We start from the raw sequence: 12,835 nt of genomic DNA, 5'->3' as shown, positions 1-12,835 counted from the left end.
CATCCTGGTCTCTAAACTGGAGAGACATGGATTTGATGGATGGACCACTCGCTGGATAAGGAATTAGCTGAATGGTCACACTCAAAAGAGTTGCGGTCAACGGCTCGATGTCCAAGTGGAGACCAGTGACAAGTGATGGTCCTCAGGGGTCAGTATTGGGACCAGTGCTGTTTAACATCTTTGTCGGCGACATGGACAGTGGGATTGAGTGCACACTCAGCAAGTTTGCCGACAACACCAAGCTGTGTGGTGCGGTCAACACGCTGGAGAGAAGGGATGCCATCCAGAGGGACCTTGACAGGCTTGAGAGGTGGGGCCATGCGAACCTCATGAGGTTCAACAAGGCCAAGTGCAAGGTCCTGCACATGGGTCGGGGCAATCCCAAGCACAAATACAGGTTGGGCAGAGAATGGGTTGAGAGCAGCCCTGCTGAGAAGGACTTGGGGGTACTGGTGGATGAAAAGCTGGACATGAGCCAGCAATGTGCCCTTGCAGCCCAGGCGGCCAATCATATCCTGGGCTGCATCAAAAGAAGTGTGACCAGCAGGTCGAGGGAGGTGATTCTGGCCCTCTACTCGGCTCTCGTGAGACCTCACCTGGAGTACTGCATCCAGCTCTGGGGCCCCCAACATAAGAAGGACACGGACGTGTTGGAGCGAGTCCAGAGGAGGGCCACGAAGATGACCAGAGGGCTGGAGACAGGTTATGAAGACAGGCTGAGAGAGTTGGGGTTGTTCAGCCTGGAGAAGAGAAGGCTCTGGGGAGACCTTATTGCAGCCTTCCAGTACCTGAAGGGGGCCTGCAGGAAAGCTGGAGAGGGACTTGTTACAAGGGCATGTAGTGATAGGACAAGGAGTAATGGTTTTAAACTGAAAGAGGGTAGATTTAGATTAGATATAAGGAAGAAACTCTTCACTATGAGGGTGGTGAGGCACTGGAACAGGTTGCCCAGAGAAGCTGTGGATGCCCCATCCCTGGAAGTGTTCAAGGCCAGGTTGGACGGGGCTTTGAGCAACCTGGTCTAGTGGAAGGTGTCCCTGCCCATGGCAGGGCGGTTGGAACTAGATGATCTTTAAGGTCCCTTCCAACCCAAAGCATTCTACGATTAGTTCTCATTTGCCAGTGGTTTGAATGGCAGCCTATCAGCATTTGAGATCACTGCAGTTGCCAAAACGATACCCCACTAATTGAAATTATTTTATAATGGCAATCTTTTTAGACCGTTCCAAATACCAAACCTGTGACTGAGAATATATGCTAGATGGGTCAAGTCCAAAAACAGCAATATACCATTATACTGGATTTGTAGCCTCTAGCTGCAAATGACATTTCAGCTTCAAAATATTCAGGAAGGTTGGAAGCAAGCAGTAGTGTTTCTCTTGGGTAAACTGAAGGAAGATGATGCATTAGATTTTGCTTTTTTTTTTTGTGAATTTTCATCTCTTTCATGGATGAAGTTAGAAACTGATGGGGCTGTTAAGTGATTGCAAGTGAGCTCTGAAGGTGGTCCATGAAATCATGTCTGGGACAGCAGGTCTTTTGTATAATGTTTAGTTGAGATTTTGGGTTTTTTTAGCTTGCTCAGTATGTTTAGCAACAGCTTTTACTCAAGTATTTTGCATAACATTGTACTGTATGACTGCGTCTTGTCCCTAAGGTACTGCAAAACAGTGTGCTCTTGCCAGAGTCTTTGATAATACATACAGTCCCGTAACATAATACCTGTATGCAAGTTACACTTGGAGATTCAGAGACTCTGCAAGTTTGTGTTATTTACAGGCTCACTGCGAGCCCATCGTGCTGCAGAACCAGCACAGAAGTTATCATGGAGATGCCTTAGTGTCTTCCACAACACCTTGTATTTCCTTCTTTAAACCTTTCCGGGTGTTCTATTATTTGAACTATAGGAGAGTTGAATCAATAGTGGAAAATAAACATGATGAATGGATGTTAACGCAGGGTCTGTTTTGCTTTTTCTCCAACCATCGGGTGACATTTCAGAGCTGCTATGTGAAGTTTACACCTTTTGCCGCCAGTTTTGATTTTTTTTTTTTTTGAGCAACAATTTTGATTGTTGCTCTCCAACTTGCCCAGCAATGAGAAGAGGGAATTATAACATCTACATGTCACATCCTGGGCCTCAAATCCAGGAAAACCTGTCTCCTGGTCCTGGTCTCAGGTCAGACATTGCTCTGGGGCAGGCTGTGTTCAGAAGGCAGCCCAACTCTCCACCCGTGCCAGACCTGCCTCCACCACATTGGCTTTGGAGCTAGGGCACTTGGAGCTGGTCAGGCTCCAGTCAGATGGAGGGCTACGAGAGAGTAACAGCTCAAACTTCTGTGCCCAGCCAGCTTGTCTTGCTGCTGATGTGCAGGCAACCTCCAGTACTGGAAGTAAATTCAGATAGTGACAAGAGGTGGCAACACTTGGTTTCTCCCCAGGTTTAACGTTTTAAATGCAACTTCTTTAAGCTGCTAGCGAGAACGGAGCCAATACCATGCTGCATCCTTGCCAGTGAGGAACGTTAAGTTCAGAAGTGCCTTTCAGACGTAGGGTCACAGGGCTGCAGGGATGTGGATGAGGCCACCTGCTACCTTGCAGGAGTGCCCACTTCCCACCATGGTGAAAGGTCATGAAATACAAAGCAGTCAGCTGAACGATTGCTTGTTTCAAAGGTGGGAAATAAATCTGGATAAGGCAAAACAAATTGTATAGGACTGGCCCGAAGAGGGACAAAAGGGAAGAGCTCTAGGTATCATCTGAATAAAGACTCTTTCCTACCCCTTAGATGTTTTTAAGGGGCCTGGTAAGGTTTTGCCAGATGTCAAGTAATTTTTATTCCAACGTCACTTCTCCTTTACCCTCTTCCATGCGTGTGCTTTGTCCTGTTTTGCTCTTGCTACAGTTGGCTTTTGACAAGGGAAGCCAGGAAGTTTTGGCTTTCTTGGGTTCTGTATTAAATTGCTAACAACAGGAGGAGAGGTTTTGCTTCCTGTCTTGAAGTGATAGATGGCCATTGTGCTTGTTATCCTTGAATACAGGCATGGAGAGTCATCAACGGTTTAAAAGCAAGAAGAAAACAGTCATTACAGAAAAAACAAAACTTATCTTTGAAAGCAGCAAAATGGAGTCATTTTAAGTTCCGTAACATTTATTTAGGTGTAATTTTGAATAGCTTTTCTCTAATATTTCCCACTTGTGCTGTCAAAACTGCATACAGGTTATGCTATGTTTCTGCTTGTATGTGTTTTTCCTATGTGTTGAGTGTCTTAAACAGTAAGTGGGTTTCAGGGTGCTGAGGTTGTAAGAAATGGCTCCTCCGTTCTCCTTGAAAGCAGAACTGTCCATGTACAATGAAAAATATGATAGAGAAATTCTCACCATTTCACCTAATAATTTTGTTTTCACTCACACAGTAGAACACGTCTCGGAAAGATATATTTGGTGGGCATACTTTGGGTTTTCGGAAGTCACAGAATTTACATTTTAAGTTGCCAAGGGGAAGGATAATCCTTGTTTACTAAGGAGATGAAGTTCAGAAGATCAAACATTTTCAGTTCGGACATTGATTTGCCTTTCTTCTTTCTGTCTTTCTCCCTCTCTTTCCACACACCAGCTTATTATCTGGTGTCCATAAGCAGCCTGTGCATACTGTAGTTAGTGGGCGAGGAGGTTTTCTGTTGTGAGCAACCATTATATCACATTTTTCGCTTTCTGAGTACACTGAACGTTAAAGTATAATAAAAGAAATTACTTTCTTTCTGATAAGCAATAAGGTGATTGTTATTATGTAATGAATTGCATCTTTCCAGCATTCCTCTCACGCAGTTATGGGGTGGGAGAAAAAAAGGTGCTGCTTCTAGTGTTGTCTCTACTGAAATCTGCCTGCAGAGCTGGGGCTGATTTCATGAATGATGCATGTTGGATGAAACATTTTTTGAAAACCAGAGCTAAATGTGGCACTTCTGATAATGCCATAACAGGTGCTATTATTTTCTTCCAACAGTTACCCTGCTGTATGTGAATTCCTACAGCACAATAACTTGTTATCTATACTCCGAGCTCATGAAGCCCAGGATGCTGGGTAAGTATGTGTGGAGAGGGGGCACTAATAATGAATAATGGCTTACCGTTGTCAAACAGAACAAGGAAAGAAAGAACAACTGAGTGAGAATGAACTGGAAAACTTAAGTTGCAACAGCTCTCACTTTTTATTAATGCTATAAAAACATACACTGGCATTAGAATGTCTTTTACATGATTATAACTCAGTTACAGGACTTAATGAATCCTCATATATCCCACTTACTTAGCCTTAGAGATTTTAAGTGGCATAAAATGACCAAAAGTTATTTGGATGCCAAACTCGGGAAGGAAGACAAATTCAGCTCAGAAAAAGAAGCTTTACAAATGTGCCTGAGACTTCTGACACACTGATTGCCACCATGCCTGGGAAGTGATTTGGCTCACGAAGGCCAAAACTGTCATCTCTTAAGTCTTTCACACCTACCTGAAACTTCTGGGCCTACTGGTTTTATGCTTTATCAATAAAATAAACTTGTGGAACTCAATAGCCAAAAATGATTTATGCAGGAGTATCATTAATGAATTTAAGGAACTTATTAAGACACTGTGTGCAAAAATAAGCCAGGTCAAGCACTGGGTGGTGTTCATGTTTCCCTCATGAAACTATTGCCAGTGTAAAGATCGAATTTTTTATGCCGCTTTAAAAAATTATTAAAAAAAATCTATTCATTGAAATTTACCATACTTGTGAGATTTTAATGAAGGATTTGTAGCTGAATAAATAGCTTCACATATCTTGCATAAATTATTAATGTGTTTATTTGGAGGTAGAAACTTTACCCAACCTGAATAGTAATAAAAGATAAAGTAGCAAGATTGTAGGAATGAAGTCAATATTCACTATGTGTATAAAAAGCTATTCTGAATGTTTGAATTATCACATACTTAAAAACCTCAATGCAATTAAAAGCAAGCTATTACCTGCCAAACATAACTGGCATGAAATACCCAAGGGTAATGAAATTTCATTTTTATTGTATTGCTTTCCAATAAAGGGTGAAAAATAAAATTTTGTAGAAGGGATTGCATTGAAACTATACAGTGGTTTCAGTGCAACTGTTGTGGATGTTTGCCAAATTCTTCAGTTTCTTGTAGCTGAAGACTAAAGAGCACTATTTGGTGTTACTTGTGTCTTAGTAAGACAAAAGTACTGTCTGGTTGGTTTGCTTCCAATTACTTGGAGGTTTAATGCTTGACTGATTATATGTTGGTCCAATAAGCCTTTTATTTTTCATAAGGCTGCTGCCTTAGGTTAGGTTAGGTAATGAAAACACGCAAGCATCAACAAACTGGCTAATAGACTGGATGAGATTAGACACAGCACTGAAAATATTGGATGCCCTGTTTCCCCTCCCCTTCTCATACTTTCCATCTCCCCTGGCCTTGCCATCGCTTGCATGCCCAGAGAGGGCAGGCAGCTGGAGGGTCATGGAGGGCTTGCCTTCACCTGCAGTCCCATGGAGGGAAAGTCTGGGAAAGTCTTGGGGTGCACACACATAGAGGCCACCTAGCTCCCGGGACGGGCACTGGGCAAATTCATAACAAAAACCACCTCTGGCTCACTAAATTTCAGACGGAGACACAGCTTTCGAGCATGGTGTGGATCCCTGGCCATCCCAAATGGATATAATGAATAAGCCTGCAGGAAATATTTTTTTCCACGGCTTTAAAAAGCACATATGCATGTTTTTCTGTCTTGGCATTTGTTAACAGCCAGTGCAGTAACGTACGAGGTTTTTTGCACTATATTTGGTCAGTGACAAATATACATATAACATTAGGTAATAATTAGTATCTTCTCTTTCCTTTTAGGTATCGTATGTACAGGAAAAGCCAAACAACAGGCTTCCCTTCACTAATCACAATTTTTTCAGCACCAAACTATCTAGATGTATACAATAACAAAGGTAAGAATTTAATTCCTGTTAATATACAGTTGACTGTACTTCTCTTTACTCAAATATATTACATTGGTTTTCTTTTTCACTCCTTTCTCAATTTATCAGTTCATGCCCATTTTCTTCCTCTATTTATTAGTTCATGCCCATTCCATTTATTACATAATACAAATCTAATTAAATTTATTACAGGCAGATGTATGCCTCTGAACATAACTGTAGATTCTAATATGCTTTAGGATATTTCTGTATTTTGATTGCAAGTTATTAAGTAAATGTTACACGGGAAGCAAAACTGAAAACAGCTCTATCAACTAAGAGAAGTATATTAAGAAATGCTGTGGGTGAGATGTTCACAGCCCAGTGTTCCTTATAAGCAATTATTTGTCCCTTTGCTCCTTTCCAATAAAATTAATGGAGTTTGTATATGCAAACCCTCTAGCCAGCTAACAGTCTCTGACAGATCATCGGTGGATAAAGCATGGGATAGATATTGGCTGAGTTCCTTTATGTTTTGTGTTTTTTTAATCACTTGAAAACTATTATGTAGGAAATGAAATATCATTAGTCAAAAAAAAAAAAAGGTTACCACACAAATAAGTGGTCACTGATCACTCTATAAAGACTCCACTGAATACAAGTGTTTGCAGCTTCTCTGAGTTTATGAATTTATTGCATTCCCTGAAAACTTCTCTAATGAACTGGAAAGAAAAAAAAAACATGCTTCTAAAAATAAAGCATTCTAATAAACTTGTCCTCCTGTCTCTTGAAATGAGCAGTAACGTTTAGCTTTACTGGGAATAGGAGAAAGTAAAGTTATTTGTGTTCCTCTGAGAGCAAAACAAAATAATTTTTTCCTCAATGATATTTTTGAAAGTAGCTCCATTGCAAAGAGATCAATCTTTCTTGAGAAGAGACATTTTTAATTTGGATGCTTGCCTGCAAAGGAAGTAAGCAAATTTAAATTTTTTTTTAAACTTGCAAAAGAAAGCTTCTTCAGGCATCATTTTATATTATAAGACTTATAATCTGAAAGCTGTTACGCCATGAACTGTATGCAAGGGAAGGAAACACTTCACTGTTTGATAATGGGGTTTGTACACTTCAGTGTTCTCAATATGCCTGTTAACTTGCGGAAAAATTAATAAAAGCATTCTGCAAAAACAGAAAAAAGCAGAGCTGTCAGTAGCTATTTTTGTAAAAGTAAATAATATAGAGACCCTGCTAGCAACCAAAAAAGTGCAGGATGAAACAGGGAATGTGTTAATTTTCTTGGCAGCATTGTTGCTGTTGGTGGAAAAGTGTGTTTACTCTCTGGGTTGGCTGCTTTGGGTAGAAGGCAGACTGATGACAGGTCTGTACAAGTAAGGTGACAGAAAGTGGTCACTTTTTGTTTCTTAATGCATGGAGGCAGTGGGCGAACAATGTGAGATTTTTGTCATGAAGGCAAATGTTAAATGTAAAGCAATGATTTATAATATTCAAAATCTTGAATTTGAAACCACAGAGTTTGGGTGCTGAAGAGAAGTGCCTCTCCGTTATCTCCGTTTCGGAAGAGAGGGTCATTTCCCTTGTTCCAGGATGCTCTGCTGTGGCAGGCAGGTCTTAAAACTGGTGGAAAACCTTTTCTGGTGAAAGGCTGTAGGCCAGCTGCTGAGAGGCACTGGTTATTTGCGGTGAAGTTTGGGTGCACTGCTGGCGATATTTGCTCTGAGTGAGCTCAGGCAAATCAGCAGTGGTGCGAGATTGGCACCGGTGTGCCACTCTTTAATGTATGACCTATTGTAAATTTAGAGGCTGACCTTTAGCAGCTTTGTAATGAATTTCTGTTGGGTTTAACTGCCTCCTTTTCTCTCATTAGAAGTCTTGACGCATTATTTCATGTGACTGATTGCACTGGCCCTTGGCATTTAAAGTACATCATGCATAGTTTTTCATGCTGCATTGCTCATGCATTGTCATCTGGATAGCGTTTGGGTGCTTGCTTCCCTCTTCAAGAAAGAAAAACACCATCGTCCTCAATCAGTCCAAAACATGGCTACTTGTTGGCTTCCATGATTTGCGGCAGATGAATTAACTAAGAACACAGAGCTTCTGACTGACTGATTTCAGGAGGCGAAGGAAGGCTTTTTCCATCCAGAGGTGTTACAGGACAGTTGCTCTAGCTGACTCATTGTGCACTGGTGCAGAACCTGATTGATTTGTACAGATCATTTGGGGTTTTGGTTACTGTCAGTCCTTGGAAAAGGAGTTACTCTCCTACTAGTAAGTGCCTTCCTTTGTAGTATGCATTCTTAGTATGCTTCTGGTTGTCACTTAGCTAATAAAGTCACCCTAAATAAATTCCTGAGAGGCTCCATCTCCTAATGACATGAATGGGTCATTTTTAAATGCAGTGTCGTTTAAGATAAATACATTTTTCTAAAAAGCTGCAAGGGGATAGGAATACTCATTTTCTACCCCAGGTTGGCAGTTCTCATACCCGTTAAAGCAGATGTATTTTCCTGTACTTCTTCAAAGCACTTCAGAAGGAGTGGGCTTGGTTGCTAACTTTATCCAAGAGCTTATTCAATCCTCGCTGGAGAGCAGCCACTGGGATCAGATATGTCCTCAAAGAGCAGTAGGGAGGCAACATTCCTAGAGCAAAAGGAGGTTCGGCAGGAGTAGCTGAAGATAAGCTACCCAAACAAGTCCATGTTCAGCATATCTGCTGTTAATAATGCTGCTGTGGACCCCCTGCATGGGCTGTCTCACAGTACTGACCCACTGTGGGAATATCTTTTGGCTTTGCTCTGCTGGATTCTGGCACCGAAGGGAGTTTTCTGTATCCTTTTGGTTACTGGCCATTGCCTCGTGAAGGCTGCATGTGTAATTCGTCCATCATGTGGCTGCTGGTCCTGTCACAACCCCAGGCCACACACATGCACAACTTCGGGTGCCAAAGTTAGGTTTTTCAATTAGGAGGCTCCTGTCAGGGGTTGCCTGTGTAGTTAATGGAGACAGAAAGAGATGCTTTCAGGGGGCGATTCAGAGACTCAGAAACTGCCTAGATATGGGGAGCCTAGTGTCCCTCCTCTTTCCAAGACTTTCCTTCTTCATTATTGTTATTACTGCCTTCCATATCCATTATAATGGAGAGCATTGGCAAAGGGGAGGCATTTATACATATGGTTTTTGGCAACTTCTGAGCTTCTGTTCAGTGTCTTCATAGCTTTCACAAACATTTCTGCTCTCATTTATATTATTAAAAGGCATAAAGAAAAAGATACTTTAAGATTATTATTAAAACTTGTTACAAGAAATACCGGTGCATTGATGATTTTCTAGACTACTCCTTCTGGAGAGGATCAAAACTCCTCATGCAAGAAGATAAATGTTAATTGGATTGTGATAGTTACCTGTGACTTCAGGGCCTCGGAGGAAGGCTGTACTGATCAAGAAGCTCTGAGAAAGTTGTGTAAGTACAGGTTTACCCCTGGATTCAAGGGTGCCCATCACCAGGAGAAATTCGCTGTAGCAACAGAATGAGAGAGTGCCAAAAATTACTGCATTGTATCATCTGCTGGCCTTGTACCGTGTCTAAACTTTCATTCCTGCATTTAATATTTCTTAATGCCTTAATTAGTGCTTGCTGTAATGCTGTTTGTGCCACACAAAAAAAAAAAAATCAAGTGAAAGATTTTACAGAAGTTCTACAGAGGCAGGCAATTTATTTGTAAATCATTGGCAATACTTCATATTTTAGTGTCTGGCTGTCACTTCAGTAAGTGCATGCTTTTTGGCTGAGTGAACTATTTTAACTAGCTGTCTGAAGACAGACTATTAGTGGTGAGATAACCACCAGAGAATCCGAAGCTATTGAAAAAAAACCCCATGATGTCTCTTCCAACATGCTGCAATGTACATGTGGTGTTGCTGAAAGGAAAAGCAGATGATGAAGGAAAGAAACAAAGAAAGTATGCAGGGGAGTTTGGGATACTAGAAAAATCAAAACCAGCTGTACATCGGTATGCTTGTTAACTTACCAGATAAGTAATATATCAATGAAGCGTGTATAAAGTATCAGCATGTGCTATACCATAGATACACGTTAAGAAATGTACCTGATCCAAATGGGTCTAACAGGAAAATTATTTTCATATTGGAAAAAGGCAGAGTAATATACCTGGAAGACAAGGATGATCTTTGAGAAATAATAGCACTTTGGGAGAAAGAAAAGCAGCGTAACCTTCTGTTTGCCCTATCAGTTTTCTTTAATGCTTTATCTCTGCTGTTGTGATGAGGCCTTGTCATGGAAACAAAAGCTTTTAAAGAGGAGCTGTCAGAGTATCTAGGCCATCTCATTGCCAACGCAGAGAAGTTTGCCAGAAGTGATTTTTGCAGTCTGTTGATAAAATCTTGAACGCTATTGCACTGTTTCTTTGGAAGACGCAATTACACATGTAAAATAAAAATCTTCAGAATTCTGTAAGGGAAAATTTTCCCAACTGCAATTAGCCCCACTTCTGTACTGGATTATTTACATCATTACCTTGTATAGTAAATCATTTTTTCCTTTGATAATGTTTAAACTCCTTAAGCATTTTACTAACCTTTATCCCTGACCTGTCTTGGGCAGTGGTTACTTAGCAACTCTGCTGGAGCAGAAGGCACTGTTCCCAGTTGCACAGTTAATGCTGAAGTTAATTTGGCATTAAATCAGAAATTGAAATTCTTTCTCGGGTATGAAGAATTTGAGAGACCTTTCACTGCATTTATTTTCTAAACACAGGATGAGTTTTCTGAAAAAATTACAAGAAAATGAGTTAACTTGTGTGCTAAAATTATTTTGAGGTTGTTTATCTAAAAACATGTAGTTCATTCTGGGCTAGTATTTCTGCCATGCTCATTTTTTTCTTCTGATGGAAATGTTATCAATTAATTTATACTGAAAAATGATTCAGCAGATCTTGAAGCAGGATATGTAATGTCTTTGTGTAATTCTGAACTATCGGTCACACAGTTTAATGTTGTTCACGTTGCTTAAGGCCTTAATCCACCTCCCAACATGTAGGCTTTTAAAGCACCATTTGAGATGCCAGAGGGTTCTGAGACATCCACTCGGATCTGACAGGTATGACACAGGAGACAGGGGTGATCCGGGCTTATCTTTAACTGAGAGAGACCAAGGAGATACCCCAGGGGGTCTCAGATGGCACTAGGTGCTTATATTTGACCCTGAGAAGGTTAGAAGAGCTGTCTCCATTTCTAGCTGAAGGAAGGAGGTTTCTTACTGGCACATTTTTCACCACCCGTATTTCCAGCCGTAGGTACCCTATGTTAAATGCTTAAAGCTAAGCAGTACGAATGCCCTTTGCCTGCTGCGTTAGTGTTTCATTTCACTCTAATGCAATTTCGGCACCCGATATCTCAGTTTGCTAACATTGGAAAGAAGTATAATGTCATTTAGGATATCTGCACATCTTCACTTTACAAAACATTAGCTTCTAAAACTCATTTACAACAGCGAGTACCAAAATTAGGTTAAAATGTGTGTGGCTGTTAAGAATAATAAAATAAGATTCTTCCTCTGGTTGGTGATTATACACGATAAAACTGTGGCTGGTGGCTTGATCTGCTAGCATCTGTCTGAGTATACGTTTGGAAAGAAAACTATAGAGGTTGCAGCCTGGAATAATAAGCAAATGGTGGAGACAGTCAGGTTTTTCTCAGTTACGGGTTTCATAACCAAAGGAACCCATCCCACTTTCTTCTGTCTCCTCCATCAGCGACCACGTGGCCTGTAGTCATATAACCTTCAAAAGATTCCTGCACCTTCAGGGCAGCTGGGGTCTCCTGTAGCTACTTTGGCATCAAGTTAATGTGGACTAAGAAATGAAGCAGAGGTGAAACCCCCAAGCCTTCTCTGAGCCAACAGAGAGGAAAAAAAGAGCTATGACCAAAAGAAAGCAAGGGGCCAGAATAGCTCAGGGAAACTCCTGCTATTATCTGAGAATCATTTTCTTCTTGATCCAGGTGAAGTCGTCTTCTGACTACTAAGCAGTAGTCAGAACTGTGCAATCATAACAAAAGCCAGTTTGTTTAATGTTAAATATCATCTTCATTAGTTACCTAATAAAAATATTTTGTGTACGTTGTGCTTGTAACTGAAAGATTTTAAATTAAAAATTCAGAAAAGTATTTGTGATACTGGTAACTACCCGACTTTATTTTATTCTTTTAAGAGTAGGGATATTTTAGAAGACTTCTGTCTCTGTTATTACCCTGTTCTATTCTATAGTGTTATTTTTCTTCAGGTGGCTTTTGAAGTCATTTGTTGGGGAGCAGTACAGGTCATTTACAGAGGAGAATAGTTTTTAAAATACTGTTATCGGAACTTGCTTTTGTAAGATATTCAGGTATATAAATTAATAAGGTGGTGTGAAGATTTTTTTTTTTACTATAATCTCAAAATAAATTATCTGCCTTTAAAAAAAAATAAACCCAGCCAAAGCCATTTATATTTAATTTGGTGTTTTCCATCTGTTCTGCTTATGGTTCAGGCTTTTTTAGAGGCCAGTTTTAAAAGTTCCTTGTAAAAATGATTTATTCAACTTTCACAGAATTTAGAAATAGATTTAATGGATAAATTGAAGAAACAGTGGGAAGGGGAACCACCTCGGCTCACTAAGATGATGAATTTGAAGTTTTAGTCCTTCTAAATGAATCTTCACAACTATTAAGTGGTCCTTTTTGTGTGGTTTTGACTCATTTTTGCTGTAAAGCCACAAACTATTTATTTTTATTATGCAATTGTGTCACTGTAATAGAAAAGAATGAATTTCAATCTGCCATATGTAATTTCAGCCAAA

The 12,835-nt window shown here is 40.3% G+C and overlaps 1 protein-coding gene across 2 annotated transcripts in view; it reads left to right on the top strand.

Annotated features, from left to right (window-relative positions):
* Positions 1-12,835, top strand: part of PPP3CA (protein phosphatase 3 catalytic subunit alpha) — a 203,845-nt gene that overhangs the window by 163,725 nt on the left and 27,285 nt on the right. For both annotated transcript variants that reach the window (XM_076336809.1, XM_076336810.1), the window contains exons 7-8: positions 4,007-4,084; positions 5,899-5,993. In XM_076336809.1, coding sequence (XP_076192924.1) covers positions 4,007-4,084; positions 5,899-5,993 — 173 coding nt within the window. The remainder of the gene's footprint in view (positions 1-4,006; positions 4,085-5,898; positions 5,994-12,835) is intronic.

Source organism: Aptenodytes patagonicus, chromosome 4 (genome assembly GCF_965638725.1).
Source record: "Aptenodytes patagonicus chromosome 4, bAptPat1.pri.cur, whole genome shotgun sequence".
Classification (NCBI taxonomy): Eukaryota; Metazoa; Chordata; class Aves; order Sphenisciformes; family Spheniscidae; genus Aptenodytes; species Aptenodytes patagonicus.
Note: the sequence above shows the minus strand (reverse complement) of the source record. Positions and strands in the feature narration are given on the sequence as shown.